Source organism: Leishmania infantum, chromosome 32, assembly GCF_000002875.2.
Source record: "Leishmania infantum JPCM5 genome chromosome 32".
NCBI lineage: Eukaryota > Euglenozoa > Kinetoplastea > Trypanosomatida > Trypanosomatidae > Leishmania > Leishmania infantum.
The window spans coordinates 1,052,841-1,069,011 of NC_009416.2; the positions used below are offsets into that span (position 1 = coordinate 1,052,841).

A 16,171-nucleotide genomic window follows, 5' to 3' on the forward strand; every position below is an offset into this window, starting at 1 on the left:
GCTGCTCCTCAGAGGGCGTGGTGCTGTTGCAGCTTGCGAGGGCGAGAACGGCTGAGCAGGGCGCAGACGGGCGTACGCGGCTGACCGTGTGCGATATCGTCGAGCCTGCCTTTGCCTCTGTTGACGTGAGCAAAGAGCGAGTGCGTGTGCGCCTCTTGTCTTTGCTTTCAAGCTGTCGTACGGGAGCGAGCTGGGGGGAGGGGGGGAGGGGTCGTGTACGTGCGTGTGCACTCTGTTCTGTCCTTTTTTTTGTTACTGATTAAAACTCTTAAGAGGAGGCTACGCATCGACGTGGGAGGGCGCGAGTGGGAAAGGGAAGAAAGGAATATGGGGCCGCAGCACCGCAGCAGCGGCGGTGCCATGTGGCCGCGTGAGGAGGGGCGGATGAGGACGAGAGAGAGAAAGAGATCGAAAAAAGATATGGGTGGCACACGCGAGAGAGAGCCACCGGTGGAGCAGACGTGTACCTCTGGCATCCATCCTCGCCCCCGAAATAGTCGATGGCGAGGCAGCGAGAAGAGCGCGTAAGCGTATGATCACCGTCGCGTCCACACAAGAAAAAAAAACAGTAATAACGAGGAATCGGCATCCTCGCATGCGCCGCTGCACAACGACAGACAAAGGCACGCGAAAGCCATCCGTCCACGGTGGTTTCTCGCAAGAGGGGATGAGGTAAGAACGTCGAATTCGTGCGAGCACTCGGGGGGCGAGTATGAGACGCACTGCTCTCCCATAAGAAAAAGACGAAATACGACGACGCAGTTGCTTGTTGATGGGTGTTTGGCGTTAGTGTGATAGAGGGGAGCGATTATGAGGAAAGGAAGAAAACATCCTCGGGGGGGGGGGGGGGCGCAGGCATGCACACAACAGAGCACAGATGCATCCAAAGCGCCGCGCAGAGGAACGCGGACGCGGAATGAGCGCACGCGTGTGCGTATGCGCGGGTACAGCATGAGTGCAGGCAGACATGTGAAGAAGACACCCAGGCACACACGTGCAGGCAGGAGGGCGCACCACCTCCTCACGAGGGCCCTGGGGTTGTTTAATCATCGAGGACGTCCTTGACGAGTCTCCAGCCCCACGGATTCTCTGGGCAGGGGTACGGCGGCGCCAGCGGCTCACCACGACGGCGCCGCTCTGCATCGTCAGCGGCGTGTTCCAGCGCCTGCTGCACCGCCCGTGTTCCGGTGCCCCAAAACAGAAGCGGCTTATCAGGCAGTTGCCACTGCTGCCCAAAAAGCTGTGGCTGAAACCGCTTCTTGTTCTTGCGAAACGGGTCGGCAGAAAGGGCCTTGTCAGCATCCCGGACCTCCTTCCAGGCCTGCACATCCGCGGCAGAGACGTAGGACATGCCTTCTGGGATGGGCAGAAGCGGTGGCCGCTCAGCCTCGTCCATGGCATCCAGCCACTCCAAGTCGGACTTCACGTCCGCCTCTAGTACATTCAGCAGACGCTGCGCCACCTTGTCCTTCTTCGCCTGCAGCAGCCGCTGAAGCTCCTCGGCGCGGCCGGCACGGCTGCCGTCCGCGTTCGTGAGGCCAACCTGCTGCATCACACGCGTGAATACTTCAGCCTTGGCGGCGGCCTTGCTACGTCGGCGTGTCTCTCGGCTGTAGGTACGGATGACTGATTGGGTGATGCGGCCAATTTGCTCGAACAATGCGGCAGCCTCAGCGTCTTGCTCAAACACGTTCGCGTTGCCGGCAGTCGCGGCGACTGCGGTAGCGACATCACCGGAGGTCGCAGCGGCAGAGCCGCCCATCGATTCGGTGCCGCCAGCCTCGGTGGTGGAAGCTGCTGAGGAGTTGACAGAGTCGCCGAGCGCGGCGAGCCGCTGCTTACGCTCCATGAGCTGCGCGTAGAGTTTTCGGCACTCCGCCGCTTCTGCTGTCGCTTCGACACCCTCGAAAATCTTCGCGTTCTCACGTGCCTGCGCGATCTGCCGCTCCATCTGCAAATAGGCGATGTACCGCAGTCTCCGCTCGTGTAAACTCTTCAGCCGTGGGTCGTCTGGGCGCATGAACATCTTCTCTACCAGGCGCACCGCCTGCTGCGTGCGCCCACCGGCAGCCGCCCGCTCGGCCTGCATGGCGGCTTCGTGGCCTGCGGACACCGGCGCGTCCGCCTCGCGCGCGACCCGGGCTTGCAGCTCCAGCGCCGCCGTGTCGCCGTCGCGGATCGCCTCCAGTCGCTTGTACTCCGTCGTGTGCTCGAGCGGGATGCGGACAAGGCGCTCGTACCACCGCTTTGCCCAGTCCACTGGGTGCGCCTCCTCCTTGGCGGCGAGGTACTGCACAACGTCAAGTGTGCTGAGCTTATTCGCGTCTACGGAGTACAGCCGCCTAAGGCTCTCCGTGTATGCGTCGAGGCGCTCGTCCTCGGGGCCGTGGCGGAACCCCTGGGAGACGGTGAGGCGAGCAAACACCTCACAGAACTGCATGAACTTCTCCTGTGCCTCCAGCTCCGTGATGAGGCTCTCCACGACGCTGAGCTCCAAGCCGAGGGCCTTGCCCAGTGACCGGCTCAAGGCGGCGCGCTTCTTCGTCTTGGCAAGAGCTGCAGGAGACGGAGAGAAGGTGTCATGGTCGGCGCCTAGGCCTGCATCCACTGCTGAGCACGACGTCGAAGGGCACGCGCCGCCTTCCGGTACCGACGCACCGGTGGAGGGGGTCGGAGCAGATGGCTCGGACGACGGAGAAGTTCGATGCCGTGTTGGCGACGATACAAGTCGCCGCAGCCGCTGCAGCTCGCTCAGCTGCCGCTTCCGCTCCTCGCGCGCCTCCTGCCGAACCCTCTCCTCCGCGTACTTGAACATGTGGCTCAGATGTCGCTGCGTCTCGACGTTCAAGTCTGCCAGCATGTTCGCCAGCTTGCGGCGGGCCGTTTCCGTGCTCACGCCCTCGCGGCGCTGTCGCACGTAGTCCGTAAACACCTGCTTAATCTGCACCATTGCATCTTCCAGTGCGTCCACCTTGTCAGGGTCAAACAGGCTTGCGTCACCGGCCTCGAATATGGCCTGCGAGACGCCAAGTGAACGCTGTGGGTCTTTGAGCTGCACGGGCAGCCCCATCTTCAGTCGCTCGAACTCGTCTCGCACGGTGCGACTCGGATCGAGGTCGCGCGGGTCAGCCATGGTCGTTTCAAAGTAGCGACGCCGCTGCTGCTCTGTCGCCTCCGTCGGGTGCTCGCGCAAGAGCTTGCTCATGTACTTAGTGAATGCATGCTTGTCCGCCATAGGTACACTCTCCCACTCCGCATCTGTCATCGACTTGGCACGCTCGGCGACGTCCTTGCCAACCACTTGCTGTACATGATGCTTGCGGCGCTGTTTGCGACTCTTCGCCGTACGCGAAGAGGAGGACAGGGGCGGTGATGCGGCCCCTGTCCTGCCGGGCCCACCGAGCTCTGCAAGCATGGCTTGCTGTTCAAAGTGCGCCTCTTGCTGCGCCCCCATGGCTGCAGCACGGCGCAGCTTGGCGCGATAGCTGCGAGGGTTGAGAAGCGAGCTGCCCGGATTGGGCAGCTTCCTCGCCGCCAACGCAGTAGAGCGGCGACGCAGCATGAGAAGCACGCAAGGGTGCACCAAAAAAAAAAGCAGCAAGAGAACAATGTGCGCCTCTGCCGCTATCCGAGGTCTCCGGCCCACTTGTGTGGATGCGTGGGCCTGTGTGTGGGCACTTATATCCAGCGCAACGTCAGGTTCGGCAGAGAGCGTGCACCATGGTTCGAGCGAGCGGGGAAAGAGAGTCGAGAAAGGAGAGACGTAGAAGGGGACGAGCAACGCATGTGCACGCCGCTTGCGCCTGGCACTGCTACGGAGAGGGAGAGAGATGCACGTTCGAGGTGCAACGGCCAGAGCGCGCGGAGGGAAGGGGTACGAGAAAAAGCCTGTGCTGTCCTCCGCAACCCGCACAGACTGTTCCCTCGACTCTTTGCACCCCTTGATGGCTCGGGAAGCGCCCGCATAATGACAAGCGCTGCAGTGGCGGTCACCCAACGAGGGGGAGCCTCGCGTCTAGTCACACGGCGCGATGAGTTGCGTGTACGCGTGCCTCAAGATAGACTCGGTTTGCCTGAAGCTGCAGATGATGCGGCGAGCGGCAAGGGGAGAGAGAAGGCCGCATCGATGATCGAACGCAGCCCAGCATAGTCCTCTGCACACACACACACACACTTCTGCTCCGTAGCATGAGCGGCGGCGCACAGCACACGCAGACCACACCACTGACGCGGAGAATTAGCCGACTCCGATTCGGCACACTTCTTCGCCGTTGGAAACACATGAAGGGCGGGGGGGGGGCAACTTTCTAGCGCATGGCGTCACAGCCATGGGCGCGCGCACAGGTACAGACAGCGAAAACTCTCTTCGATCAGCAAACCTTCGCTCACACGATGTGAAAGCCTACGAAAGAATTGAGGCAGTGAAGGATTAGAAATCGAATTCGCAAAAACCCGCCTAAAAGACGCGCATCACGCGCACCATCGACAGAGATCATAGGAGGTCACAGCATATTGGTTGCACATATGTATGATGCACGCCCTTGATTGGGGTGAGGGAGCGTGTGGACATCTGATTGGTCATCCCCCGCTCCGTACGCGCAGGCGGGGAGAGAGAAAGAGTGAGATAGGAGAGAAAAGAGGCGCACACAGAGAGAGAGAAGCAGGGAAACAGCCAAGCAGAGTACGGAAGTGGCGGGACAGAGTGCATGCCGCGGAGATACACCACGAGAAGATAAGGGGGCACACGACCTCGTTGTCACTTATGGGCAGCTCAATACAAGCCCACCTTTTCGGGCGCGCAGCGATCGACTTCGCGACGTGCATCGCATTGGAAGAGCTCCCTCTCGCGCTCCGAGACACAAAGACCGGGGATAAGAGGAGAAAGCGAGTGAGCGCAGTGCTGCTCTCACCACCCGTCATTATCTCATTCGAGGGGTGCAGTGAACGAGTACTACGATACAGGACACAAGGGGTAGTAGTGTGACCGCCGCCGCCGCCCCGCTGTGCCCGAGAATGAAAAACAGGTGATGTGCTGCGCACTTCTTTGTTTCCTTTGCGTTCATGTTGCGGTTCGTCTGCAACCCCGACGGAGAAAAAACTGGAGAGCCCCGGCCAAAGACAACGACGAGGGAAGGGGGGGGGGCAAGGAGAGCTGTGCACACAAACACACGCCAACAGTCGGTGTGTGTGTCTGTGTGTGTGTGTGTGTACGCGCGCGATAAAGAAAGCGAGCGGGGCGAAATGAAGGAGAAGTGGCCTCAGAAAGCGAAAAAATAAGATGAGGGAGATGTGAAAGAGCCCGTTGACAGCCGACTGGTGCCTTCACCTTGCTGCGCGTGGCATACACGCTCGCGCACGCACACGCGCCCAGAGACGAGCACCGCCCATAGATGCACAGACATTTCTGGCGTACGCAAAGAAGAGAGAGACTGGCGTGACAGAGACAACGACGGTGGTGGTAGAAATTAGTGTAGGCCGTGGCGCTCAAGAGCACACCGCGTTCATGACATGACGACAAGGAGCGAAAAACAGCACAGAGAGAGAGAGCTGACAGCGGCACTCAATAGCTTGCCAAAGTCCCCGAGAGGCGGCACAAAAAAGAGACGAACGAGGAAGATGCGCCTGAGTATGCATGCAGGCGCACCGCCCGCTGCATGTGCGCCTGTGTTTCTCTGTGCGTGTGTGTGTCGATGAATGACCTCAGTGTGAAGAGGAGGGTATATGCACCCTGTGTGCCCGGCGAGGTGGCAGAATACCGGTGGATGGAAAAGGAAAAGGAAAACGACACAGATAAATGAGGAAAGCCGTGGAATGAAGGAGTCCAGCACGAAAGAGAGAAAGGAGGAGGGGAGGCCCCAAGACGGCGTCTGCAGCGGCGCAGCGCTTCGCTGATTCAGCGCCGCGAGTCGCTTGCAAGCGAAAACACAAACAGGCAAGCACAGCAGCTACGTCCTCATTCAATCTACGATATCCTCGTCGCTCACACCTCTTCTCCACCGGCACCCCTCACGCGAGAGGAGGCAAGAGGGAAGCAACAAAAAAAAAACGGCACCATATGCGACTCAGCGGTCCCACTAAGCTTCTGGAGTTAAGTCTAAATGGCGCTTCAGCAAGTAGCCAAACCCGCTCAGCGCCACAACCACGGCAGCCACCTGCACATAAGCCATCCACTTCAGAAGCGAGACGGTCCGCTGCAGGTGTTCGATCTCCGCCTGCTGCTCCATCCAGCGATATCGCATCGTCTGAATTTGCGCCTCCCTCGCCGCCGTCAGTAGCGCCTTTTCTTCGCACATCCATCCACCCGTACTCGCGGGAGCGGGTCCGCGGCCGCCAGCGCGGGAGCCTTCCCACATGGCGCGATCCTGGCTCAGCATCGTCATGGCCACATGAGAGGTGCGCGCCATCGTGCGAGTGCTATTGAAGACAAGCAGCGTCACCAGCACCGCCAGTACAAGCAACGTGCCATGGAAGACAGAGCCAAGGCCGCCGCCATCGCCACCGCCGACACCGCCGTCGCCGGCGTTACCATTGGCCTCGGCGCCCTCAGCGTCGCCACCGCCGTTCTCGGCCGGCGCCACCGCGCCACCGCAAAACTCCTCACTAATCATATTCACCATTTGCCGATACGCTGATGTCATCTCTTTGATGGCACGCGGCGTCGCTATGTATTGGATCGCGGAAAAGGACATACTCATTTTACGGCAGTTGCCCCAAATGGCGATGGAGCAGTCGCTGTCGGCGCTATCGGCGGTGATCTCGAAGTACGCCTCGGTGCGGAAGGAGCCGCCGGCCGGCACTTCAGGCGTCTGCGACGATATCTGGTACACAAGCATCAGCTTTCCCTCTGGTGTGTTGATGTAGGCGAAACGGTGCGCCTGGTTCAGTGGCGTCGGCGTACCAGCACGCGGCACCTCGACAATGGCGACGAGCGACACGAAGCGCGAGCCGCTGCCGTGGTCGACTGCGTAGTCCCACGGGCCGATCTCGAGTTTCGACTCATTGCGCCTGTCGTGGTACTTTCTCAAAAACTCGGTGTTGTCCTGAAACACGTTGTCCCATAGCTTCTGGATGGTGAGGCCTTTCAGCAGCGTCTGGGGCAGCATAATCTTTTTGTCCTTGCGCGTGGCACTCGAGAACATGTTCTGGGCGATTCGGTTGTTCTTGTACACCTGCTTGCTCAAGAACTTGTCCGCGGTCGTGCCGCTCATCGGTACGAGTGGCTCTGGCATGGCTGATAGACAGGGCCGAAGGCGGACTATATAAGAGTGTGTGTGTGTGTGTGTGTGGTTGTGGCGAGGGTTAGCAGAGGGGTGGGAAGCAGCTGAAACAAGATGTGCGTATTGAGATGCAGCACCGACAGATAGAGAGCAAGGAATGGCGCACACACACGAAGAGAGAAAAGTCCAAGGTGGCTCTTCACACTCGACGTTCTACGAGGTATACGCGCGTGCCCGTGCTCTGTTTCACCTGCGGGTTCGGAGAAGGGGAAGGGGGGAGCTGTCAGGTTCCCCACCAAACGCGGCGCGGCACCAACAATATAAAAGAAAAGCGATACGTTGGCCAACGGAAGAAAAAAGAACACGTGTGTGCTTGTGAGTGCCCGCAGAGAAGATTAGTTGCTAAGGTGTTCAGCACTGACGAGATCCCAAAGTGCACAGATGGGCGTACTGCGTGTACGCATATGCATGTACATGAACGTGTGTGTGTGTGTGTGTGTGTGCTTCCCGTTTTCCATGTGCGGGCGCAGCAGGTCAAGCGCGTTGGAGAAATGCGGAAAGATGTGGAATCCTTCTTTTAGTTGTTGTTCACTAATACTATTGCTCGAAGTACGCGGCCTCCCTGTCACACGTGCGTGCACTTCTCTCTGGCGTGGCTCCTGGAGCGCACGGATAGCGTAGTGTGGAGGACGGCACTCGTCACGATGTCGAAGAGATGAACAACGACCAAAGAAGGAGTAGGTGCGCGTATGCAGTCATTCGAGAGCGAAGAGTACAACGGAGGAGGTGGAACGATACGGAAAACATAAACGTGCACGGGCATCGAGGACTCCGGCCGGCCAGAAAGCTCGCAGTGTAGCGAGAGGAGTGAGCAAGAAGTAAAGGAGGGGGAGGGGGCTGTGGCGACAGCCACCTCCGAGTGTCACATAGGGAAGAGGGAAGGGGAGGGGGCAAAGCAAGCAAGCATTATACGTATCCGTGCCGCTCGCTGATAGGCGCGTCCTGCTCCGCCTTGCCGTCCACTCGGCCTTTATCATCGCCTCCTCTGCGTTTGGTTGCGACGCCTGCGTCGCATGCTCGTCTGCCGAGTAGGCAAGTCGTTTGGAAGGCTAAAGAAAATGACCCCACGCAACACAGAAAAGATCGACCGCCACGTGTCCTCCCTGCGAGGGTGAGTGAAAGACGGAGGCAATCAGCAAAAGAAGAGGAAAAAAGGCTAAAGTTGCAACGCCTGTCTCGCCGCGCATGCCGCTGCAGCCACGCTCACGCGCGCAGATGGGGTGCAGAGCGACGGCTGCGAAAGAAGCGGGGGAGTCAGGAGAGGATGAGGTGGGGACAGTAAGAGAAACCGACGTCAGACCCCCTCCCTGACCCATCCCTGTGCAGCTACGTACCCACTTCTGCTGCGGCGGCGGCCTCCAGTGGGTGAACGCAGCGCTTGCTGCTTAGAAGCGCAGGCGCTGGAAGAACCACATGCTGCTGCCGGCGTTGTAGCGCGCCTGGAACACGTGCCTCACCAGCCTCTTCGAGCGCGAGCGCTTCGACGCGTCAGACACGTTGATCTTGCCGCGCAGCTCCTTCGACATGTCCACGTTGTAGCGGGTGGGCAGGAAGTGCTTGTGGTTCACAACGCGCAGGAACACGCCCACCTGCGAGCGGCGCGCGATCGTCTGCTTGCTCATCCCGCGCACGACCTTCTTCGGGTACTTCTTGATGCCCGCAAGCAGCGCGCGGCCGTACGGGCGCTCCTTCGTCGCGATGTCAGAGTTCTGCACGATCACCGCCTTGTGGCCGGCGTAGCGGCCAGCCGTCACGATGACCACCTTACCAGGCTTCAGGAACTTCGTCATCTCGTCGACTTGCAAGTTGTGCGTGCCAGTTGGAGACGTGGAGGCTGCACTTGACGGGAGTCGTGAAAGAGGATGAGGGGGCGACTTGACAGAAACAACTTTCTGCACCGCGACGTTGGTATGTACGTGCGTGTTTAGGTTTATGTGTAGGTCATCGAATGGGTGGAGGTATGCCCAGCGGCGGCACACATACGGGCAAGCGGGGAGGAGCATGGAAGGTGGTGGGCAAGGCGGGCGAGAGACAACGTGAAGCGCAAGGAGAGCAGAGAAAGTGTGAGAGCTTCGCAAAGCGAGGCGGCACGTGCGTGTCGGCAGGCACACCGAGACAGACCGAGACGCAGGAGGGCGTTTAAGTGGCGTCGGTAGACAAGATGGGGTTCGCTCGCACACAGAGGAGGCCAGCGAGCGGTGGCTTGTCGCGGGGAGCTGGGCGGTCCAGCATGCAAGCCTCCTTGGGCGCGCATGGGCCGCGAGTCACCCCCTCATCAAAGAGCGGAGCCGACAAGAGCTTTCGCCTGTCCCGCCCCTCTTCTCCTCTCCTCTCGCAGTCATCTTCTCCGTCGATTTCCATGCGCTCTTCTTCAAGCCGGGCCCACAACTTCGTGCTGCGCGTCTTTTCGCTCGGTTGCATCGCTGCTGTGGTCGCGGTTGCGTGAAGAGCAGCACGCGTGCGACGGTGGCCGAAGATGCGGCCGAACGAAAACAAGAGAGGACGCACTTGGTGGAGTGCCTGCGGGCGCGTGTGTGCATGTGTGTGTGGCGATGGGTGAGTAGCTGTTCGTGTAGCTTGTGTCCCACGTGAGCAGGGGGAGGGGGAAGGGAGGGGTGCTCGTCTCGCAGTGCGCCAGTCCCACGCAGGCGCACACGCGTGCGCCAATGCAACCATGCGAGCCTTCGCGTGCACACGAGTGTGCCGTGCGCTCACTGCAAAGACTTCAGCAGCCGCTTCTCCATAGTGCTGAGCTTCTGCATGGTCGCCTTTTCCTCGTGGAGGACCTGGTCCTTTGCAGTATCGCGCACCTCCTGCAGCACAAGACGAGCTCTCTCCGACAGCGGTATCGTTTCGACGGAGGATTTTGTGCCCGTTACCTGCACCTTCCTCTCGCCGTTCCGTGGCGGTGACGTCACCTTGCCCAATGGCGTAGCGGCGGCCGATGCCGTGGGCGCTGACAACAGTTGCGACGTGTACCACCACACCTGCAGGCAGTCCTGTACCCGCATCGCACCCATCTTCTTCTGAACGAACCGTAGCGCCGGCACCGCCTCTGCCTCTCGTCCTTCCGCGGCGAAGTGGAGAGCGAGCACGGTGATGTCGAGCAGCTGCTGCGGGTTTCCGAGCAGCGGCAGCATCCTCGTCTGCTCCAGGTTTGCCACCAGACGCTCTTCCTCTGCACTTCCACGCGGCGGCATTCCGCTGAACCGCAGCCCGCACACCATTTGACCCCACAAGAAGGTGTTTGGCCGCAGGCTCGGCGACCGGGCAATGTCCTGTAGCCGCTCGGCGACACGCGCACCGGCGGTTTCGATCAGCTGCGCAAACGCTCTCGTCAGATGAGTCCACTCCTTCACCGTGAAAGCCCACTGCCCAGCGCCTGGCGTTACTGTACCCCGTTGCGTATCCTGCGTCGATGACGCGGAGCCGGTCCACAGCACCGAAGACAGGTGAAAGTACTCCTTCACACATGGCCAGTACCAGTTCAGCCGGGCGAGGTCAACGAAGAGAGAGCGTGACGTGACAAGCCGCTGCTCCAGTGCCCGCATCGTCTCCAGCAGTAGAGTTGTCGAGACCCCGTCTGCAGGGCCCCCAAAGCGGCAGAGGGACGCGAGAAACTCCGCCAGAGACGTTGCGGAGTTGATGGAGCGGAAGGAGTCGCTTGGCCGCAGCGGCGGGGTGCACAGCCGCTTGCCAATCTCTGCCAGCACCGCCTGCACCGCTGGATTCTCGTACTGGCGTAGTTCGATGAGGCCGTTGAAGCAGAACACCAGCTGCAGAAGCGTGAGGCGCGTGAGCTCCTCCATCGTGGGAAAAAACTTCCCGGGCACCAGAGTCCCGTCGCACGGCGCCTTGACAAATCGCTGGCCGTTCACTTGCCCGAGGCTCTTCAGCAACGTCACCTTCGCGGCAGAACTCAGCGCCGTGCCAAGCTCCGGCAGAGCGCGAACGACGCCGTGCACAACGTGGCGGGACTTGACGTGATGGCGGGCCACCACCACCATCACACTCACCTGCTCGAAGCTCGACAGAGAGCGGCCCTTCAGGTGGTCCATCACTGTGATGTAGGGTGCCTTGGCACCCACACCCATCCTCGACAGAGAAGACAAGTAGCGGACGAGCTGGGATGTGTGCACCTCCCCGAGAGTGCCCTGCAGCGGGCCTTGCAGCTGTTCATTGAGCAGTTTCATGAGGACTCGCCGCTCCTCAGCGACTGCGCGCACAACAGACTCACGCAGCCTAGGTTGCGTCTCTGGCGCACTGCTCAAATCCGCCGCCGAAGAACAGAGACCGCACTGCTCCTGCTGCTCTTGTTGGTGACGCATCTGCAGAGCTTGATCGGTATAGTGTGCCACGACGAGTTCGTTGAGCACATGCACGCAATCCCTTGCCGTGAAGCCGGCGCTGCAGGTCATAATCAACCCACACAAGGCGCGGTGCTTGCGCGCCGTGTCGGCCAGCGTCAGCGGAGAGCAGCGCTGCAGCACATCCCTGGACTTGAGGGTAGCTTGACCGTCTGCATCAAAGGCGATGAAAGGCTGCGATGCCGCTGCCACTGTCAACGCGCCGGGCACGTCGGTGGCGCAGGGCGTGTAGACACGCCAGTAGAAGACAGCAGCGGCAACGCTCGCTTGCTCGCGCGAGGACAGCTCTGCCATGAAGCGGAGCAACACCGACGCGGACTTCTCGATGGCGTTTGCAAGCGTGGTGCACAAGTTGAGAACGTGTGCCCGCACCGCGGTGGCTGGCGCCGCCGGTTTCGACTTTTCCCCGGAACCCCCGTCAACGTGCCCTGCGCTTTTTGGCATGTCGTTGTCGATGTATTCATCCAGCGCCGCCTCGGGAATCGTGCCGAGTAGCGGCAGCAAACGTGTCTGTGCGTGATGCACGACAGCGGGGTCGTTGCGACCGGTATCGTAGAGAACTGAAGAGAGGCGGTGCAGCAGTCGTGCGTAAAGGCGCAGACACAGCCCAGCATGCACCCACGATTGACCTCGCACCGAAGTCAGCGACAGAAGATCTGCGAGCGCGCTGGCGCCACTGGCCAGCTGAGGCACCGTGAAGTGCTGAACATCGGCATTCCCCAAGCCCTGCAAAACGGCCAGAAGAAGTGCGTTGTCTGTGAGTCGAAGCGTCGTCAGACGCGTGAGCCACGCGCACAGCTGCGAGACGGACAGTGATGGTACGGTGGTGAGTGCGCATGCAAGTAGATCCGGAATAAGAGGACGGCTGGCGTCCAGCAGCATGGCCCCATCGGCCGCCTCCGGTGGCGTGTCGGCTGCCGTCTCAGCATCCTTCCCCGTCGAAGTAGCCGCGCCGCGGCTTTTCTCACGGTGGAACGGTATCGATGGCACAGAGGATGAGGATGGTGAAGAGGAGGTAGCACCGTCACTTGAAGCCGGCCGTCGCCGCACCGTCAGCACATCGACCAGCGAGATGAGCTCCTGCTTGCTGAAGGTGCTGAGACGAGCCTGCACCACGCGCAAAACATGCTCCAGCGAAAAAGATGCCCATTCAAAGCTGCTCACGCTCGGCCTACCGCCATGGGGTGCATCCCCCGCGGCAGCCGAGGTCGAGGAGGCGGCTTCGACAATGACCCGCGTCACACCAAGCAGGTCCACAGGCCGCTCGACGACGCTCGCCAGCGCCATCGTCCGCTCCCGAACCTCCTCTAACAGTCGCGAATTCACGAGCGGCGCGCAGGCGTCACAGCCGACGTAGGGTCTCAACTTCAGCAGCGCCTCCATGACCAACACAGTTTCCGTGGCGGTGAGCGAGTCGGCCACTTCCACCAGCTCCGCCTGCACACACTGCACAGTGCTTTGCAGATCCGCGTTCAACACGGTGCGAAAGTCACAGGTCTCACTGACAGCAGCAGCCAGCGCGTGCAGCATGTTTGCCTGCGAGCGTGCATCAGCGCCGCCGCACAGTTGCCTCACTATAGGGAGAGCGTTAAGCGCTGGTGAGCTCGAGGACACGTAGAGCAAGTCGAGCTGACGAAGAGCGTGAACCGCCATACCGGCCTGATTACTCGACAGCACCCCCGGTGTGCACGCGCGGCGGAGAAGCCGTCGCAACTGCACCTGTGCCTGCATGGCAGTGGCGCGTCGGTACTACGTTCTACTGTGTTACACGCACACGAGGGGGGGGGGGGGGGGCAAAAAAGAAGGTGCCGCGCTTCATTACAGAGACGGGGCGAGTGCGAAGCAGAAGTTAGTAGATGAGTGGACAGTGGTGAGCAAGCACGCCCCTAGAGAGAGGGTCAGAGGAGAAGCGCCTACACAGAGTAAGCCATAAAGCTGTGTTGCGAGTGTGCCAAGGCCCACCTCCTCGCAGAGCTAACACGAATACTGGCGACGGTAGACCCTGTGAAGAGCCGCCACAGTGCTGCCGATCCACCAGAAGCAGCAGACCAGTCAGTGCCCTCTTGTGGGACCAAGGGGCAAACCGACGGATGCCTTCACGCCATCACCTCCCACAAACATACTCACATACGCGCTAGCCACGCAAGTTGCACCACGCGGAGGTGTGTACCACCTGGCCGGGTAAAAGACGGGACGCTGGCGGGAGAGGCGAGTGGGAGAGGCGCAGTCGTTGCTCTGTCCGGAGGGAGAAGGTGGGGGTGTGGGGGTGACCCGAATCCAGGCTCCTCCCTGGCTGACCGCTCTCATGATCGCCTTGCAGGCTTTCCGTCCTGCGTTCATGTTTGACCTTTTACGTTGTTTTGAAGCTCGAAAAGAAGAAACGACCAAACGAAAAGGAAAGAGAGAGACGCGCAGGTGCGTGCAGGCGCACCGGCACCGGCACGCACATGCGTGAGCGGCAACGTCAAAGTAGGACAACGAAAGGAGTCAGTGAACGCACGCACACACAGAGAGAGAGAAGGTAACGCGGCGCTTCGCTAAGAAGCAGAGAGCGAGGAGGAAAGATACATGTGAGCAGCTCTAGGAACCCTCTTGATGACGAAGGTCAGCACCACTGCTCTGGAGGTGCACCGCAGATGCCACGCCTTTGCAGCTCATCACGTAGGCGCCTCTCCCACTCCTCCTTTTCTCGAGCTGCCATCCCTCGCTCCTCCCCCCTTCTGAAAGAGCGCGTGTGCGCGTGCGTTGACTCGCTTTCCCCTTCCTCTGTCCTTCTCCGTCGCCGGTCGCTGCACTCGGAATTCCGCGCGCACGCATGTGGCGAAAAGACCGTCTTCCGCGCAGTATCCTCCGCTGCCACTACACCACGCCCCAGTCGCACATCAAGCCCGCATGTCATGGCGCGCTGGCAACCGCCTTTCCTTCCTTCTGTTTTGTTTTTCACCTCACGCAAGCCTGGGTGTGTATTTCTCCGCCGAGGCTCCCGGCGCCGCCTGGCGCTACGGCGCGAGAGCAGCCGCACATGCACGCCAGGAGCGGGATAGACGCACGCAGGCGCATATCACGCTGAGCGCAAAAGAGGGCAACAGAACACATCGATGAAACAGGCGGACGCGGATGCGTGTAAGACGAGCCGAGTGGGAGGGCACGTCCAGGAGGAAGTCGGGCGTGCACGAGAGCGCCCATTCGAATGCCCGGAGGCGGCGGGGCGTTAGCGGCTTTGCACAGATGGGTCGGAAGGGACAGAGAAGGCGGCCGTGCACCCCTTCGGCGCTCTCCAGCCTCCAGATCGGCCGTCCGCCGCGCCCGCCCGAGAAGCCCCTCTCAGACTGCTCCGTGCCTCCGCTGCTTAGAAGCGCAGGCGCTGGAAGAACCACATGCTGCTGCCGGCGTTGTAGCGCGCCTGGAACACGTGCCTCACCAGCCTCTTCGAGCGCGAGCGCTTCGACGCGTCAGACACGTTGATCTTGCCGCGCAGCTCCTTCGACATGTCCACGTTGTAGCGGGTGGGCAGGAAGTGCTTGTGGTTCACAACGCGCAGGAACACGCCCACCTGCGAGCGGCGCGCGATCGTCTGCTTGCTCATCCCGCGCACGACCTTCTTCGGGTACTTCTTGATGCCCGCAAGCAGCGCGCGGCCGTACGGGCGCTCCTTCGTCGCGATGTCAGAGTTCTGCACGATCACCGCCTTGTGGCCGGCGTAGCGGCCAGCCGTCACGATGACCACCTTACCGGGCTTCAGGAACTTCGTCATCTCGTGCGGAAGTGGAAGTACGAGGCAAAATGCTGAAGAGGGAGAGTCAAAGGGGTGCCACGCAGGGCAAGCGCGAAGGGAAGCGAGTGGCCACACAGCGGCGCCGTTGCCAGCGCGTGCGGCGTGTGCGCGTGTGTGTCAAAGAGTGAGTGTTGGTGTGCGAGAGAGAGGGGGAGGTGACGGAAAGGCACACCAGCGCACACACAGTGAGACAACGAAAAGTATCGAGAGAGATGTCGGACGTGAGGCAGAGAGACAGACGGTGAAGAGGGCACCGTGACGAAGGAGAGGCGAGAGAAGACGCCTCACAGCCCAAAGGCGGCGAAAGGGAAGACGAATATGCGGTGCAAGACGCAAGGCGTTCGTCAGAGAACAGCGCAGGCCTAAAGGAGATGAGGGAGCGACGTCAGTGAGACTTTGCTGCTTCCCCTTGACCGTGCAGATGCGTCGAATATCAAAGACACGTACTCGCTTCACACGCGTACCCTAAATCCTCCAGCGCAAGAGCCGACTGTAGGTTTCCTTGCCTATCCTGTGATTCGTTGCGGAAACAGATATCTGCTGTGCCGAAAGCAGCCACGCAAGGGCACGCCGTCACGAAGGTACACATACCAAGGCATACAAGAGTGCGGGCTGCCTGACCTCAGCCCCACTCCAACTACGAATGCACGCGGCGAAGACCGAAAGTCAAAAGAAAAAATGGGCGCACGTCAAGCAGTAGCACGTCCAAGACGTAGTAGCGACAAGAAGGGCACGCAAGAACGGCTCACGGC

General features: G+C 60.6%; 5 protein-coding genes across 5 annotated transcripts; all 5 read right to left on the reverse strand.

Annotated features, from left to right (window-relative positions):
* Nucleotides 1-1,042: 1,042 nt before the first annotated feature.
* Nucleotides 1,043-3,415, reverse strand: LINJ_32_2810 (conserved hypothetical protein; the record flags this gene model as incomplete). The annotated part of the gene is made up of 1 exon (XM_001467920.1): nucleotides 1,043-3,415. One exon carries the CDS (start codon nucleotides 3,413-3,415, stop codon nucleotides 1,043-1,045), a length of 2,373 nt encoding a protein of 790 aa, XP_001467957.1.
* Nucleotides 3,416-6,074: 2,659 nt separating this feature from the next.
* Nucleotides 6,075-7,229, reverse strand: LINJ_32_2820 (conserved hypothetical protein; the record flags this gene model as incomplete). Its single annotated transcript, XM_001467921.1, has 1 exon — nucleotides 6,075-7,229. One exon carries the CDS (start codon nucleotides 7,227-7,229, stop codon nucleotides 6,075-6,077), a length of 1,155 nt encoding a protein of 384 aa, XP_001467958.1.
* Nucleotides 7,230-8,662: 1,433 nt separating this feature from the next.
* Nucleotides 8,663-9,067, reverse strand: LINJ_32_2830 (putative ribosomal protein L27; the record flags this gene model as incomplete). Its single annotated transcript, XM_001467922.1, has 1 exon — nucleotides 8,663-9,067. The coding sequence occupies one exon, from the start codon at nucleotides 9,065-9,067 to the stop codon at nucleotides 8,663-8,665; it is 405 nt and encodes a 134-aa protein (XP_001467959.1).
* A 921-nt stretch (nucleotides 9,068-9,988) lies between these two features.
* On the reverse strand, nucleotides 9,989-13,375 carry LINJ_32_2840 (conserved hypothetical protein; the record flags this gene model as incomplete). The annotated part of the gene is made up of 1 exon (XM_001467923.1): nucleotides 9,989-13,375. One exon carries the CDS (start codon nucleotides 13,373-13,375, stop codon nucleotides 9,989-9,991), a length of 3,387 nt encoding a protein of 1,128 aa, XP_001467960.1.
* A 1,618-nt stretch (nucleotides 13,376-14,993) lies between these two features.
* LINJ_32_2850 (putative ribosomal protein L27) lies at nucleotides 14,994-15,398 on the reverse strand (the record flags this gene model as incomplete). Its single annotated transcript, XM_001467924.1, has 1 exon — nucleotides 14,994-15,398. One exon carries the CDS (start codon nucleotides 15,396-15,398, stop codon nucleotides 14,994-14,996), a length of 405 nt encoding a protein of 134 aa, XP_001467961.1.
* Between the last annotated feature and the right edge of the window lie 773 nt (nucleotides 15,399-16,171).